This window comes from Anoplophora glabripennis, unplaced genomic scaffold (assembly GCF_000390285.2).
Source record: "Anoplophora glabripennis isolate ALB-LARVAE unplaced genomic scaffold, Agla_2.0 scaffold422, whole genome shotgun sequence".
NCBI classification, from domain to species: domain Eukaryota; kingdom Metazoa; phylum Arthropoda; class Insecta; order Coleoptera; family Cerambycidae; genus Anoplophora; species Anoplophora glabripennis.
The window spans coordinates 314,835-332,843 of record NW_019416513.1 but is presented as its reverse complement, the minus strand read 5'-3'; the positions used below and the strand labels follow the sequence as shown (position 1 = coordinate 332,843).

General features: G+C 32.2%; 2 protein-coding genes across 2 annotated transcripts; one reads left to right on the top strand and one right to left on the bottom strand.

Moving 5' to 3' along the window:
- Positions 1-5,960: 5,960 nt before the first annotated feature.
- LOC108912813 lies at positions 5,961-10,674 on the top strand. The gene is made up of 3 exons (XM_018718205.1): positions 5,961-6,243; positions 7,878-8,076; positions 10,140-10,674. The coding sequence occupies exons 1-3, from the start codon at positions 6,051-6,053 to the stop codon at positions 10,261-10,263; spliced, it is 516 nt and encodes a 171-aa protein (XP_018573721.1). The 5' UTR covers positions 5,961-6,050; the 3' UTR covers positions 10,264-10,674.
- A 292-nt stretch (positions 10,675-10,966) lies between these two features.
- LOC108912809 lies at positions 10,967-12,397 on the bottom strand. The gene is made up of 4 exons (XM_018718200.1): positions 12,336-12,397; positions 11,910-12,280; positions 11,791-11,857; positions 10,967-11,732 (listed from the first exon to the last, which is right to left on the bottom strand). The coding sequence occupies exons 1-4, from the start codon at positions 12,395-12,397 to the stop codon at positions 10,967-10,969; spliced, it is 1,266 nt and encodes a 421-aa protein (XP_018573716.1).
- Positions 12,398-18,009: the final 5,612 nt, after the last annotated feature.

The window sequence follows — 18,009 nt, the reverse complement described above, 5'->3', positions numbered from 1 at the left end:
CAGAATATTCAGAGGATGAATTTTAATATACCTACTTTTTTATTTTCTTTATTGTACATTTATACAACACTACATTTACTCACCATAATTTGAATTTTCAAAATACATATATTTTTGTGTGGAATAAAAGTCTATTCATTAAATTTAAATAAATATTTTGATAATAATATTGAATAATTTTATTTGAATTACTAAAAACCCTCTTAACCCGGTTATGATGCTTAAAGTAGCCTCATGTTTTGAAATGCTGTTTTTATATTGTTTACTAATAAGAGAAATGGACCGAGAAATTGAAGCGGCATAGACAAAGACGGATTGTCGGGGATTAAATTTTAGCTACCTGCTACAATTTAGTACAACCCGGTCACATAAAGTTTTTTTAAAAGTACACCTCATCTATACCGATAAAACATAATATAAAAATATTGAATATAAGCACTAGTACTACATTTATTTACGATTTGCATACATAAAAAGCTTTTATTACTCTCTTTCATTTCTAAACAGACTATAGTGATTTTAATTCGTTTAGAACAGTAGTTTACGTCATTACGTCTTGAAAAAGGTGTTGCAAGAGATAAAACGATATTGTGAGATAGATTCATTATTAGCTACTTATGTATGTATTTGAGAATAATAGTAAGTATCTATTAAATTACGTTAAATTTAGTCTTACTTTGTTCTGTTGTCAGGAAGTTGTTTTATTTACTTTAAATTAATACCTGCCTTGCCCTTATCCTTAAAGACTTTGTACTAACCCTTACACTGACACCAGACACTACTCGCGTACTATACGACGCGTACATTAACTGCGAACTGAAACTATAAGCAGCAGGAAACGGCGAGCGGCAAAATATTCAAAAATTCAAACAATTATTTACACTATTATTTTGATTTTTGATAAATGTAATAGAATTGGAAATTAGTTTACCTAACTGTTTATTTAGGTTAATAGTAGAATAGTAGGTATTAAAATATAAGGCGTGAGAGCCAAATTTTAGTGAGGTCCGGCCTCACTCAAAGAAATCTTGTCAGAAGTGTCAAAACAATGTAATTTTCGTCAAAGAAAATCACTTCAGTTTTCATTGGTGCACACTGTACCTTTCTTTGCGGGGCAGCGTATGTCGACTTGAATCCAAGTAAATCTAGCGAGGAAGCAAAGCCTGGTATATATGGTAAGTAAGGCGATAATTCGAGCTGTGCCCATGGACTGTGCTTTTACTATCCTTTGTTGCACAATCAAGTTTAACCAGGATATAAAATTTGTGGCAATACAAACGCCCCTCGGAACGATTTGCATTTCGTCCTTAACAAATTTCAGGGCGTACGACCTATAACTCTTAAAGAAATTACCACTGTTGGCGCTTTAACGAATGAAATACGTATAAACTTTACAATATGGGGCTTAAATAGTACGTTACTTTACAAATAACATAATGAATTACATTCTCAATAAGCTCCAAGACTTATTTTATGGCACGCCAAGACATATTCCGGTGTTTTTTATAACTATGCCGCATATTTGTAGCAGGAGTTATGTCCTTTTGTTTTCCGAGAACCCATTACAAAAACAGAACGCATATTTATAACCTAACAATATGCTGCGCGGCGTTTTTATGATATAGATGGAAATATTGATTGTTCAAGGCGAACAAAATATAAATACGATGTTAAATTTTTCTATTCGAGCACTAAAGCGCCCGTTTTACAGCAAAAATTAAACAAAACTGTTGCTATTTTAGCGTCTTAGCATAATCCATAAATGGATCAAAATGAATAACAAAGGCGATGAAGATAAAGACGAGACGCTTTTCGAAAGACAGGTAAAAATATTTCCGATTTATCCGGTGCGAGTAATTTTAACAAATCTTGCGTTTGCACTGTAATACGAAGGACGTTATTTGCGTAGTTTAAGTCCCCTGTCAAAAACAGCCCACACAAATGTGACTTTATGTTGCTGTTTCTTGGTTTTTCATAGATGCATAAAGGTATAATACGCTAGAAATACTATTATGGTGTGTATACTGCAAATCCTTTTGTAATAAATGCAATTCCGTAATAGTCGACTTTTGAAATATGTTCTTACAGGGTGGTCCTGTTTGATGTCACTTTGCTAAAGTGCATCTATTAAAAAAGTAGACATGAGTTGCACATGTTGCTGGTTAATTAATTAATTAAATCTATCGGAGTGCACAGGGTTTGGTTATGTTCTGAATTTATATTTTTAACTAATTATAAGTCAAAAATGTATATCGCCCAATCAGGAGTACCACAAGGATCGAATTTGGGACCTGTTTTATTTTTAACATGTCTTAATGATATAATTTCCCAAGAAAAGTGATTATATGTAATTATAAAATATTCTCATACACGAAAAAGGAGGCAGTTTTAAATTATACCAAATTAATAACATTGCTACTGAATCTTATAGATATTTAGAATATTGTTTGATTCTAAACTTGCTTTTACGAGCCATATTAGCAATGTAGTAGGTTCGACTTCCAAAACTTTAGGATTTTTTTTTGTTAGAAATATGAGCGATTTTTCGAAAATTAAAATATCTGGTACTCTGTATATCAAAATTCTATTGGTCAAATAGAGTCGGTGCAAAGGAAGTACCTAAAGTTTATTTCTTAAAAAAATAATAATAAAATATCAACAAGCCTGCTCTATTGGACAAATGGATTTTTTTTTGTTAGAAACACGGCAAAATGTTGTCTTTTATTGTGACTTTGCAAATACAAATATTAAATTGCCTATTTTTAATACACGCACCATTTTCAATTCCATATATCTTTTTTATGACCTCCATTTTGATAGTTCAGTAAAAAATAATTCGGGAGTACGAAGTTAAATTGAATGTCAATTTTTTAGTTGTTTAATATACAGGGTGTATCTAAATAACATCGAAAAAATGCAAGGGGTAATTCCCTGATGAAAATTAATAGGAGTCTTTGGTATGAATTTTTTTGAAAAAACTGAAGTTACGCCTCTCCAAAAATTAAAAAAAAATGTTTTTCTTTTTTATCTTCCACGTATATAATATCAAGTTAAAGGAACCGAATTTGGTGAATATTATCGGTCAAAAAACTACACATTTTGAAATTTTTTCAACCCTGAAGTATTTTTGTAAGGGGTTGAAATAATCAACCCGACATTTCTTCTTATAATTTTTTTTCGATAAAATTTTTTCCTTTTAAAAAATATGTATAAAAAACCCCATTCATTTACTAACGTTGTGATCTCTTTCAGATCAGTTTTTTCGAAAAGTTAAGGATTTATGAGAAAAAATAAATAAATGTATTGCAATGCATTTTTAAAAAGATGAGTGTCGAATGCGGTTAATTCCAAGAAAGTGACGCAGGGGTCTTCTTGGAATTCTATCACAACAAATATCGTACGGACTGTATCTATAATTTGTTTAGCTGTAATTCCTGTAATTTGATGTAACCTGTATTAGAAAAGTTATTATTATTACTATAAAAGATATGAAATGTTTGTCTAGAGCTGTAATGTACGAATATACCTATGTGTATACAAATAAATCGGTAAACTATTACATTATAAAATAATTACATACTGTAAGAGAAAAGCTTTAGTTGGTAATTATTTGTGTTAATTAATAGTTTCCTTATTTAATTATTATTGTTACTCAATAGTTACAGATATAAGCTGCAGTAAATCAAACAAGCACAATACCTATACATTTTACTTAATCGATGTTATTTAAAAAAATTAACAAGTTTTATGATTTGACGGAAATCTATTACCACTGCTATATTTTTGTAAGCAACAAATCATCGTATTCAAAATATTTCGTCATAAAGAACATTAACCTTCGTTATCAATGACTCATAATGCGGTTGTACATAATTTAAAGGTTACTTTAACGTACATTTATTTATTAAATTAATTTGGTACATAATAATTAGAGAAGTTAAAATGTATGTCAGAAGAGCAACAATTTTCCTTCCGGTAAAATTTCAGCGAGTGCGATAATTGTTATTATCTGCATTTAGCAACAGTTTCATAATTTTCTACATTTGCATTCTTGTCTGACCCTATAACAATACCCTATTACTGCAACACTTATTACTTTCAATTTTACATGTTTATAATGGGCTTAAGAGGGCTATGTATCCACTACTTTCATTAGCGTTTGTTACACTCGATAATAAGCCTCAGATATAAATACTGTGTTGATAATTAAGAAAAATATACATATTATCGTATTGCAATTTATGTAATTATTAATATCTATACTATTATTTTTTTTATTTGTTAAATTCAAAGACTGAAGTGCATCTTTTAATTCCAACACCGAGATATTAAACTGCACTTTTGTATACAGTACTTTTCTGTACTCAATTTTTTGCAACCGGTGGGTTAAAAGGGGGGTGTAAAGTGTCTGTTGGTGATTAAAAGTGACATTATCAAGTGTAAAGTGCTTGTTGGAATTAAAAGTGACACTTTTAAAAGTAAAGTGTATGTAGAGAATTAAAATCAGTGCTTTTAAATGCAAAATATCTGTTGGAAATTAAAAGTACACTTTTAAATATAAATTGTGTAATGGGGTTAAAAATGATACTTTTAAGTGTATTGTTAAAAATTAAAAGTGAAGCTATTAAGAATAAAGAGTCGATTAAAAATTACATCATTAAATATACGGTGTCAGCTGAGGGGATTAATTGTACTATATCTGCTGATAATTATAAATGGCGGTGTTGAGTGTAAAGTGTTTGTAGGTGATTCAAAGTGGCATTTTCAAGTGTCTGTTGGGGAATAAAAGTGACACTCTTATGTGCAAAGCTGGAAATTAAATGTAAAACTATTAAGCGTAAAGTCTATTGGATATTAAATGTTACACTACAAAATATAAAGTGTCTATGGAAATTAAAAGCAACAATTTTTAAGTGGCACTTCTAATTGAAAAATGTCCATTTAGGATTAAAAGCTACACTTTTAACTGTAAAATGTTTTTAAGGGTTGGAAAGTGCTCCTTTCAAGTGTGTCGAGGAATAATAGTAACACTATTAAGTGTTAGAGTTATAAGTGACTCTTTTAAAACCACCACTTTTAATTGTAACGTATATGTCGGGAATTAAAAGTGACATATTTAAGTGTAAAGTGTATGTTGGCGACAAAAAGTGGAACTATTAAGTGTACGGTCCGTAGGAGATTAAAAGTGACACTATTAGGTGCAAAGTATCTTTTGAGAATTAATAGCGATACTTTTAAGTTTAAAGTGTCTGTTATGAATTAAAAGAGATACATTTTAGTGTAAAGTGTGGTTTACGAATTAAAAAAGACATTGTGAAGTGTTTGTTGGGGGTTAAAAGTGATGTTTTAAGTGTAAAATGTTTGGAGATTGAAATTGGCACTTTTACTTCGTGTGATGAAGCAACCCTTTTAGTCACTATTTTAATTCTTAATTTATTCAGGGATAAAATTTACTCTAATAAAAACTGACGAATATGTACTAATGTAAAAATTCAAATGACAAATTTCACCCTTAGGATTAAAAGATGCACTTTAGTTCTCTAGTATTGACTATTTAGCTCTTCAGTTAAGAAAGACATTATACATAATTTATTAACGCAAAAAATTATTAAAGATGCACTTTAGTCCTTTGGGATGGGGTATACTACTTTGTCAAATGATTTAAACAATGTTGAAAATGGCAGACATAGATGCTAAACATATAATAAACTTTTACAGTTGTGTAAAATTACTGTACTAAAAGAGACTAAAGTGCATTTTTTAATCTAATCTGTAGCTTGAAACAATACTATTAATTAAAACTATTTATATACTGATATGACACTTAGTAACTATTTGAATTTCGTTTTGCAATTTATTACAGGGATTAAAACTTACGCGCTCGGTCTGACGCTGGACCGTGGGCCTCTTAATGCAATTAGTCTTACTCTTGCCTTCAACAAATATCGGCGATAGGAGTGGTGGCCACTTTCACTCTTAATAGTTCACTTCGGCTGTGCCTTAGACCACTTGGAGTTTCACCTTGGCTGTTAGTTTTTAGTTTGATCAAAATGCGGGTGCGTGGGTTAGTGTTTTCAATTTTCCTGCTCCTCCAAGTGGCTATTTTCTTGGATCAACCTGGTACCGCCGTAGCCCAGCAGCCAATCATCGAGCTACCAGTGGAACTGATAGGTTTTCCAGTCATAATAATCGCTGTGAGGCTGTCGAATTTTGTTAAGAAGTTGGCCTACTCCCTCAACCCAAGTAAGTGCTTGGTTAATTATTTTGTAATCAAAATATTGGGAACATAGTAAAAACCGCGCAAAGAGGTTAGGGAATTGTTTAACTGTAACCTTGTGCGGAACCTTTCCAATATGGGCAGAGCTCGACCCTGATCTATTTTTCTACTTCAATTAAAAAAAAGAACCGGTTATTTTCATTTCGATTTGTTTATTTCTAAGAAAATTAAGAAAAAAGTAGTATTCCATCTTCGATTCTATTTTTGGATCTGCGTACCCAAAAAAATATTTAAATAAAAATAAAATTGAAATATATAATTTTGACAGTTCAATTTGACATCTGCGCGACAGCTGTCAGCATTGTCACTACAACAAATAGAAACATGATTAATTTATATTTCGCAATAGTGTGTGAGATATGTATGCACTAGTGTAAAGTATTTGCGCACTAGTGTATAAAATATTTAAGCACTAGTGCTATTTTAAGCATTAAGTAGAAAACAATATTTAATGGATTTTTATTAAACAAGAGTATGTGTTTTCCTTAATGTCTAGAGAGCATCTATTATTATTATTATTACTACTACTACTACTACTACTACTACTACNATTATCATTATTATCATTATTATCATTATTATCATTATTATCATTATTATCATTATTATCAATATTATCATTATTATCATTATTATCATTATTATCATTATTATGGACATCTCCAGAATCATATATTTCACAAATACTTGACACCTCTCACTATTTTATTGATGATGCTTTTATGATGCTTATGATTAATTTTCACAAAAAATATATTGGGTGTTATCAAAGTTGAGTCATTTATTTTAACAGTTGGTAGAACTCGTAAAAAAGTCGATTTACCAAAAATCGTTTATGTAAAAGCTGCCAAATAAAGCAATTATTAACAATTAAAAAAAAAATTTAAATTTAAAAACTTTATAATACAAACCTGATTTATTGTCATTGCGTTGTAAAAACATAAATGGTAAAAAAATGGTAACAATTTTGAACGATTTTTGTAGAACAGAATTTTTACAACTCTCTTCTTCTGCAACGTTTATATAAAAGATTTTTGGTAAATCGACTTCTTTTACGAGTTCTACCAGCTATTATTATAAATGACTCAATTTTGAGAACACCCTGTATGAACAATGTCCTGAAACTGTCGAGAGACAATTTAGGACCACTATTGATTTACTTGTAACTTAATCTTACTGTTATTACCATTTCAACTTCAATTAATGTGCTTTCTCCTTAATTTTGACAGTTTAAAACTGAATTAAAACCGCAAGAAAGTAACAGTAATATGAAAGTGTAGTGTTGGAAGATGTATTTTTGGGAAAGACATATGCCACACATAACATGAATATTAAACGATCTTTTTAAACTCAGCCTTGAACAACTGTGAAAGTGAGATTGATAATTTAAGAACAGTATTTGTTTTAAGCATAATGATAATTAATCGAAAGTTTGGCTATTTTTGTCACACAGATCTATTTTATTATAGAGAAAAAGTAGGCTGTATGTCAATAATATATTAATATATTCATTTGTTTATACGAGACAAATTGGTATAAAAATACCAAGAAACAAATTATTCCAATTTGCTGTGTATATTTAGCGCGTTTTCTTGTTTAGAGACCTATGCCAGCAACAGGACACGTAGATCCATTTCCTCGGAAGAAATGATCAACATGATCGAAGCTGAAAAGAGATTGGTCACGGAATTAGGTGAAAATGTCTGCATTTACCCCAAGGTGTGTTTGTATCACGCACAGAAAGCCAAGAAAACGGACGGTGACAAGGAATTGGCCATCGATTGGGATGAAGTTTTCAGGTAAATAACGAAGTTATTATCCTTTTATTTGATTCCTCTCGGATTTCTTTCCGTGTTGTGTCTATTGACGTTGGTGAAAGGAATAGTAGAGGTCGAATTTCAATCACAAAAATCTCAGTTTTATATAGAATTTCCTATTTTCATCGTGATTTTTTCATTTTAAACTTCATTTTTAAAACCTAAAGTGTTCATTTTAATTATAAAAAAATTAATTCTTTATTTTACACAACGGTCAAAATTTTTTATATAAGTGCTTTTTGCACTTTTGTAAATTTTAGGTACCGTTTCGAACTTTAGTTTGATAAAGTACCATTTTTAATTCTCAAGAAATGTACATTAATTATGGTTATTTCAAATTATTCCTTGCATAAAACAGCACTGATTAAATTATACACTTTAGTTCTTATTTAGCTTTTGAATTGAAACATTGACTTAACACTAAAGGACTTGTGAACTAAAAAACGGTAAATCAGGACTAAAGTGTAATCGGGTTAACAAATGCCCTTTATTATAAACTATTTACTCTTTCAAGTCTTCACACTCCAGATTAACACTTTAGTATTTTCATATTCACTATCTAGTCCTTCAGTTCCCCACTCTTGGGGTTAAAATATGCGTTTAGTATATACTTCAGGACTAAAATGCGGGAAAATGCACCTTCGGGATTAAAACATGCACTTTAGTCCTTATTACAGACTTCAGCCTATGGATAAAAAATACACTTTAGTCCTTTTAAATTTAGTTCTTTAGTTGAAACTTTACTCTCGGATTACAAGATGCACTTTAGTCCTTTAGGGCGTAATTAAATCGTTCAATTGAGAATTCGTTCTTGGAACTAAAATATGCAATTAGAATGTACCAAAATAGCAAAATTCACCATCGGGATCAAAAGATGCACTTTAGTCCTTTATTAGATTATTTAGTTCTTCAGTTCTGTATTAAAAATGCACTTTAGTCTCATAGTATATACTCTTTGGTCCTTCAGTTGAAACTTTATCCTTGCGATTTAAATATGCATTTAGTGCATACATAAATACGTACCTCAGAACTAAAGTGCAATAAAGTTCATCTTTGAAATTATAAGTACACTCTAGGCGTTTAGTACGTTCTATTTAGTTATTTTAGTTTTAGTTATTTGGTATACTGTTTAGTCATTTGGTTGAAATACCCGTGAAATTAAAAATGCATTTGGTCTGTCATATACTATTAACAAATCAATAAGTGTTAATTAAAAATGCACAGAATGAAATTATTGCATTCGAGGACGTTTATTTGTGAATAAAATCCATCGGTTTGTGTTTTATAAAATTCGGTTTTCAATACAAATAATATGTCACATTTAGAGAAACTTATGCAGGGTTACAACTTTTAATTGTCCCATACAGGTATCTTTCCTATTTTAAGAGATACAGAAATGGTTAAATGAGCAAAAAATGCGTAGAATTGTATGCCAATCACGAATTAGTTTCTAAATTTAGAAAATTCTGAATAGTTTCGAAGATATTCGAAGGAAACCGATTTTATGTTAATCTCTTTTTTAGTTGTATTTCACTTGTGTTTCAAAATTTTAGGGCAAATGCAAAACCATTTCTGTATCTTTTAAAATAAGAATGATACGTGTTTTGGATAATTAAACAGTTACCCTGTATACCTGTGTGTGCACTGCTTTTTAGCACACCTTGTACATTCAGATATAAACGGCAATTATCGTTTACGTATTATATTTTTTGTACCTCAATTACGAAAACCTAGGCATACGCCTTACTTAATTCATGTCATCATTTCTGTTAAAATTTACAATCTAGAAAACCCGTCAGGAATGTAATATTTAGTAAAAGTGAACACCAGATCACTTAAAATGTAATAGTTTTAATTACTTAATGACGTTAATCGTGTGCTTGCAAGTAATTTCAGTCAATCAGTATCGATGTAATCTGCAACTTTACGTTATGTTATGTTACGCCAATGCTAACTACTTTCATCACGAAAATTATTTAATCATCTTGTTTTAATTGTAATTCATACATAATTTAACGATTTTTTATTGCTGCGTCTTGTTTCAGCAACTACAAATCTTCTGATGAAAAACAGAAGGAGTTTTACCTACTCAGCGTCTTTTTGGGCGACTTCATCTCGTCACCACGTTTCTGCAGACAACTAGCCAAGAGGAGAGCATGCGTAGATTAAGTATTCCGTCAAGTTGTTCTCGAGTCGCTTTAGAAATTTACGTATGTTTTGAAATTATTTATTTTGAGGCAGTGTAATTTGCAGAACTGCGAGCACGGGGCATATTTTATTACGATCGTTTAAAATTCAGCGAACGTGTCTCAAAACACGTATCAGAGACTTTTATTGTTATTTTACCTAGTAATTTGTTGGTATTGCTCAAATTTATTATTTAATATTAGTCGTAGGTAAAGGTGTAAATGTCAATATTAGCTGGCTTTCTTGTCATTAAGGACTGGCCTCCTTATAAAATGTGGGAAGTTAGGTAAGACTATCGCCATCTTTGTTCAAGGCCACTAGAGTAATACTACAGCTAATTGTAAGTCATGGTTTGTTTGTACATAAAAGAAATAAATATTTTTTTTACTTTTATATTTTTTATTTTTTACGTTTTAGCACTGTCCCTATTTACGCTTAATAAAAAGTTAGTTCACAGTAACCCACAAAGAAAAATTACGGTTATGGTTGGCAGAAGTTTTTGCAATATTTCACCGACAAAACTGCACATGTAATTTTCTCACCAAAAACAAGGAATAGTAGAAATAAAGTTTTATTATTGTATAATAATAATTGTCTGTATACATCAAATATCCTACAACTATTGCTTCAATAAATTACCAAACAAAGCTATTTACACATTATGAGTTATATGTTTCCTCGGTTATCACGGTGGAAAACTGAAACCTCTCCCATACTCATTACGTCGGTCATCGTGATTGACTCCATTGAAAATTATCCTCACGTCTTCATCCACATAAGAAACCGGCCTTTGGTAATCTAGGAGCTCCTCAGGATCCAGTCTCAGATCCCCTGTGCCAGTCCTCACTGGAAAAATCATGGGAGTAACCTTGTGATTTGGTAAAGGCTTCTGAAAGTCCAGATTGTAGTCGGAGTTATGGTAAAGTAATTCTTTCGGTCTTCTCGTAAAATGTTCATAGTTTTCCTCACTTGGAAACTTCAAACCACTGTGTGAGTGGAACGAGAAATCGCTTACGTCTTGATTTAGTTCATTGTTGTATATAAAATCGTTGCTAGGGAATTTAAGAGCCTTCTCCGATCTAAAGCCGTGATGGTCCTGAAAATGTGATACATCTTCCTTAGGAAATGTTATACCGTTTTGGTACCTTATATGATTTGGTATATAGTCCACAGCGTTGTTCTGAATCCTTTGCTCTGCAATTGCTTTGTTCCTGTAAGGAATCTGATGGTAATTCTGAGGAAAATTTTGAGCGGGATTAGCATTGAAAAAGCGAAAGAAGCCTCCGTTATGGTTATTTAAATATTTCACGACTCTGTCAGGATCTGAAGGGCACTCTGGGTAAGCATAATTACAGGTCCCTGTGTTACCCTTTGATGTAAAACCTAGCAAGGCAGCTTTTCCAAAATATAGCAGTGGTGAGGATTGAACACCGTTTAAAGTAGAGAGGAAACTAGAACAATAATTTAGAGATCAATTGGTATGACATTTGAGACAAAATAATTGTTCACCTCAGCAGAGATTCCATGTTGACGTTTATTGGTAAGTTCAAGCCTTGCTGTCGCCCCGATAATGTACCTATTGAGATAAGTTTTCATTATTTGCATTACAATAATGTTAACTTCATTACCTGAAGTAGCTTCACAAATTAGTTTAGGCACACATTGGAGATCATCATTTCTAGCTATAGAATACAGGACTTCCATTATCGATTCTTTAGGCTTTTGGAGGTGCTGGAATATGTTTGGATAAGGATTTGATCCTGATGGGTACCCGTAGGAAGATGCAGGTTTGTAAGAAAAATGCCCTTGACTGTGCAGTTTGTATGGGTAAGGATAATTACCATACGAAGCAATGTAGTTTGAACCTGGATATTGACCGTATGTTTTTGTAGGATAATTTTGGTAATACGCAGGATATTTCCCAGGATATTTATAGGAATAAGGATAAGGATACTGACTATGAGCCTGCCTGCTTTGCAAAGCAAAATTGGACAGATTCCTGCAAAATAAAAGAAATAGTTTTATACAGAATATTGAAGAATGACAACACTTACCATAGGAACTCAGCCGTTTCGTTTAGTGGATTGACGCTGACACTTAAAGCACCACAAAACATAAACGAATACACTAAGTAATATTTTTTTACTGGAAACATCGCTGAAACATGAAAATTATCTGTACTTCGTAAGAGTTTGTCGACTAGTGATCTCAAGACACTTCGAAAAGTTTAGGTGTATAATTTCACTGAGGATGAAAGTGGTGTAGGCGTACTAGATTTGCCATATAACTTTAGCCCACGAGAGAAACGCTTTCGTTTTGCGACATAGGAAATTTTACCAGGTCACGATTTAAAATAAGCTTAGGCTATGGAAATGTATAGGATATTCTAGATAGATCTGACATACTTTTTATAGCATAACAGTTCATCAAGAACCAGAACACCCTCGCAATTTTTGTATTAATGAAACGAATTATTTTAAAATCGCACCTTATACTACTCGGGAATCTACAGGGTGTTTTTGAATGGAGTAGCATAAATGATACCAGTGAATCTACATTTCAAAAGAACACGATCTGCAAAAAATCGCCTTAGTAAAATGTTCACCCCTGAAGAGATATGGGCCATCAAAGTTTCCAAAAAAATTATGAAAATTGGCTGTAATTTGAAAACCGAACGAGGTACAAATAACAAATTTTTTACAGGTTGTTTACTAATACAGATGCGAGTTTTCAACTATTTTTCGAAAATTTTAACCCCTCGAAAGGGGTTGAAATAACCACCCCTCAAGCCATTTTTTGCCATAACTTTTATATTTCGTAAAAACTCGATATCCAAAAATACGCATTAGATAAACTGGTTCTTTTAGAAACTTTTACCTCTCTAGCAATTTTCCTTTAAAACTTTTCGTTTATTAATAAAAAAATAAAATGTATTACCATTCACCTCACACCGTATATGATTGCAATCAATCAAAGAAAAACTAAGTGTGCTGCTGTCATGCCAGTTGTCACAATTAACTCTTCTGTAAGTTGTCACTGTTATCAGCTAAATACTTTTTGGGTGTAAATTAACAAGAATTATGCCAAATTTTACTAATGATGAATATGTGGACATGCTACAAGTGTTTTTTTCTACGATCGTGCAAAATTTACTACTTATTGCACTACCTACTGTGCCAAAAGTTTAACTTTTTTTACAGTAGTACAAAAAAAATATTGATTACAAGTTTAATCTAAGCATATCCATAAGTACCTAACGTCTGACATTGACAATTTGCGCAATTAATTTCCAGTTGTCAGTTAAAATTTTAATATTATGTAAAATACTGTTAAATAAAATTTGAAATAAAAACAATCGTAGAAAAAATGTTGCGTGCAACATGTGCAAAAAGCATATTTGTTGCACTTAACATGATTGCAGCTCTCAACTTCGTCTCGAGCTGCAAACTTCATGCATCGTACAACAAATACACACTCTTTACAGTAGTTGCACAAATAACTGTTTGAATGTCGCAGAAACTTTTATTAAATAGAAGTACAATGAAAACGAAACTAAGAAATAATTTATTATCAAAAAGAGAAAAAACAAAAAACTTAGTTAAAGGACATTTTCAAAATAATTGCCATTTCTTTCTAAACACAACCTAACACGTTTATCAAAGTTGTTACGGACTCGAGCAAAAATTATGGGATTGTTGCGAATCTCATCAGCCGCCGCGAATATTCTTTCCTGTAGCTCTTCAACACTGTCAACTGGGGTCGCATAAACAATACTTTTTATATGTCCCCAAAAGAAAAAATCCATGGGCGTTAGATCGGGAGAACGTGCAGGCCAAGAGATAGGTGCCTCATTGCCGCGACCTATCCAACGATTCGGGTAATTTAAATTAAGCCACCGCCTAACTACTACAGTGCTGTGAGCAGGAGCCCCGTCATGCATGTACCACATGGCCTGACGTACATTTAATGGTACTTCCTCCAGAAGTGGTGGTAGATGCTCATTTAAGAACTGCAAATATTCAACAGCACCAAGTCGATGAGGTAAAACAAAAGGGCCGACAAGCACATTTCCTACAATTCCTGCCCAAATGTTTAAACTAAAATTATGTTGAAATGTTGTCATAGATACTTCGTGAGGATTTTCAGGAGCCCAGGAATGAAGATTGTGCATATTGGTTAAACCATGTCTTTGAAAAGTTGCTTCATCTGTGAAAAGTATCTTTGAGGCAAAATTCAAATTATTTCTTAGAATATTAAGATACGATTCGCAAAAAACAACTCGCTTATGCATGTCTGGTTCAAGTAGAGCTTGAACTGGCCGGTGGTGAAAAGGATATAATAAATTATCATGGACAATATTCCAAACAACACTATGGGACACATTTAAGTGCATTGCTGTTTTTCTCGTACTAGTCTGACGATTTTCGTCAAACTCTTCAAGTACTGCACCCTCAAAATAAATAGTACGAACAGTAGGTCTTCGGCCGGTACCCTCAATATGCGGCTGTATTTTTCCAGTTTCCCGAAGTCTTCGTTCTACCGCCGAAAAAGTTTGTCTGTGGGGAACTTGACGATTTGGATATCTCTCATTATACGCTCTTGTTGCCGCAGCACAGTTTTTGCGACATTCAAAATACACTTGTAGCATGTCCACATATTCATCATTAGTAAAATTTGGCATAATTCTTGTTAATTTACACCCAAAAAGTATTTAGCTGATAACAGTGACAACTTACAGAAGAGTTAATTGTGACAACTGGCATGACAGCAGCACACTTAGTTTTTCTTTGATTGATTGCAATCATATACGGTGTGAGGTGAATGGTAATACATTTTATTTTTTTATTAATAAACGAAAAGTTTTAAAGGAAAATTGCTAGAGAGGTAAAAGTTTCTAAAAGAACCAGTTTATCTAATGCGTATTTTTGGATATCGAGTTTTTACGAAATATAAAAGTTATGGCAAAAAATGGTTTGAGGGGTGGTTATTTCAACCCCTTTCGAGGGGTTAAAATTTTCGAAAAATAGTTGAAAACTCGCATCTGTACTAGTAAACAACCTGTAAAAAATTTGTTATTTGTACCTCGTTCGGTTTTCAAATTACAGCCAATTTTCATAATTTTTTTGGAAACTTTGATGGCCCATATCTCATCAGGGGTGAACATTTTACTAAGGCGATTTTTTGCAGATCGTGTTCTTTTGAAATGTAGATTCACTGGTATCATTATTGCTACTCCATTCAAAAACACCCTGTATTATTGAAACTCAGGACTTATTGAATAACCATCTACGGTTTTTTTGGAAGAAATACCATAAAATTCAATAAAAAGTATTGCATCGCAGCAACGAATTGCGATATTGCCAAGCCATAAGTCAAGAAAATTATTTAAGATATTAAAATTCTAGTTTTTTCCTTGTACTTTCTTTAACATCCAAGAACAGCCACTCTCATAATCTGTAATCACAGGATAAAGTGACGCTTTCAATGTCATACTAACTACTAGGTATTTTTTTTATTTTTGTCTTAACACATTTAATACTTTTAATAGGTGGATAAACTGATTGGATAAAACTGAATCAATTGAGAACGAACAGAATCGGCATGAATTTACAGACAGAAGGCCTGAGAATTTATCAAGGAAGGGTCTGGCGACGTGCATTGCATTTAAATCTGATTCTGCGTCGCAGTATTTCAGTCATGCACTTATACTATATACGAGTATACCGAACCTACACCTTCCAAGTGCTCTTTTAAAAAGGAAAAATCTCCCTTCACTTTTCAATGCAAAATGCGTATATTCTTTTATGCATCTCCAACAATACGTAGGGGAGTAATGTAGGTCAGGCAAGTGAGTTCAATTTTTTTTGCCTCAGTCCGTGAATAATTTTAATGAAAATGAGGCGAGGGGCCCAGAACCGGACTTCAAAATTGCATTAAAAAACGAAAACAATAATAAATTTGAAAAGTATTCGGCGAAAAATAAGATTTTGATTGATAACTATCTAAATAACAAGGATAAAAACAAAATTACTCGATCTCTGTTTAATTTCTTCTATTACCTGTACGAGGTCTGTTAAAAAAATAACGGAACTTTATTTTTTTAAAGTTTATTATTAATTTTGTACATTGGTCCTTGTCTCCTCCCCTATTCATACACCTTTTCCAGAGGTGTTTCCATGTCGTGAAGCAGTCCTGGATAGCTTCATTTGAAATAGCCTTTAAAGTCTGTGAATTTGCTTTGATGTCGTCAATAGTCTGAACAAGGCGTACACCGATTTTAATTTCGGAAATAAGAAAAAATCGCAAGGGGCCAAGTCTGGCGAGTAAGGAGGGCAAGGGAGCATGTCAACATGAGTTGTCTCGACACAACTGTGGACTATTTTTTCATGTAACTTAAACAAGTTGCACTCAAATATCAATATCACGAAAACTAAATGAGATATCAACAATCTAAGAACATGTGGTTACACATTAGGTTATGCACAACGCAATGCTGCCAACTGCATATCACTAAACATCTCCATTAGCGTCTAATTCAAAAAGGTCGGTTACTTTCTAAACAGACCTCGTATAATAAATCTAGAAAATAAGGTCCTCGAAAATCGAGAAAATGCAACTTTTTTATTATAGATTAATTCCGTATAAACGCCACACTCTGTATTATCCGTTCCGTAGGCGAGTCCAGACCTGTCTGTCACTTTTAACGTTCGTGTTTTTCGTTTCTTCCGAGCAAAACTCGTACACAGGTGCGTCAATCCGTGGCATATTATAAATCTGAAAATTTTATTAGCAACTGCAACGTCTGGATATGGACAACAAATCATTAAATCTGTTGTTGCTTTTAATGGTATGACAGTAGTAATGATCGTGGTGTTGTATTGCAGTCTGTAATCAGAAACGATTTCTGATTGAGCCGAGAGTTACTGCTGTTTTATTACGTTTTGATATTTGATATTTTAAATTAGTTCGTTGCCTACCGTAACGTCCTTCGCATACAAAAATGTAAACATTGAATTCTTTACAGTGCACACACGTAATTTACTTTAATGTTATTCAACGTGATGTTTTAATAATTATTTTTGTAGCAGTATCTTAAATCCTTAACGATTTAAGTTCATTTTAATCCCTCAAGGATTTAAATGCAAAAAAATGAACATAGAGTACAAAAATAAAGAGCAGTTTTTGAAGTGGTTTGAAAAAATAAAAAGTATTAATAGTAACAGGTACTAATTCAAATTAATTTCTTTGCACTTTGCGGTTTAAAGTGTACCAGTTTCAATTCTCTTTAATATGAAATCATTAAATGTATAACTTAATGGATCAATGTGACATTTTGTTTCCTGAGACTAGGTATTAAAACTGCACTTTTAATCTACGAAGTGCAAAATAGTGTACCAATAAACTAAAGTGCATCTTTTAATCCTGTCAAAGTTTGTCCTAGTATAATATTGATGTTAGAAATGTCAAAGTAAATAGTCGTTTGTTTTTTGCATATAGGGGTTAAAAACAAAATTTAATCCCTGAAAAATTAAAAATAACACTACTTCCTGATATTAGGGATTAAAACAGCACTTTTAATCAATAAAGTACATAATGGTGTATTATATACCAAGAGATAAAATGCATTTTTTTTCCTGCCAAACTTTGTCCTATGAGGTGCATACTGATTTGAAATACCTATGTCAGACATGATGTCAAATTTGTGGCGATTTAAAGTGCATTTGTAAA

Coding starts and splice junctions, on each gene's coding strand:
- LOC108912813 (XM_018718205.1), top strand. CDS start 6,051: ATGCGGGTGCGTGGGTTAGTGTTTTCAATTTTCCTGCTCCTCCAAGTG. Junction 6,244..7,877: donor GGCCTACTCCCTCAACCCAA/GTAAGTGCTTGG, acceptor TTTCTTGTTTAG/AGACCTATGCCAGCAACAGG. Junction 8,077..10,139: donor GATTGGGATGAAGTTTTCAG/GTAAATAACGAA, acceptor GTCTTGTTTCAG/CAACTACAAATCTTCTGATG.
- LOC108912809 (XM_018718200.1), bottom strand. CDS start 12,397: ATGTTTTGTGGTGCTTTAAGTGTCAGCGTCAATCCACTAAACGAAACG. Junction 12,281..12,335: donor GAAACGGCTGAGTTCCTATG/GTAAGTGTTGTC, acceptor TTTATTTTGCAG/GAATCTGTCCAATTTTGCTT. Junction 11,858..11,909: donor AATTTGTGAAGCTACTTCAG/GTAATGAAGTTA, acceptor TTATCTCAATAG/GTACATTATCGGGGCGACAG.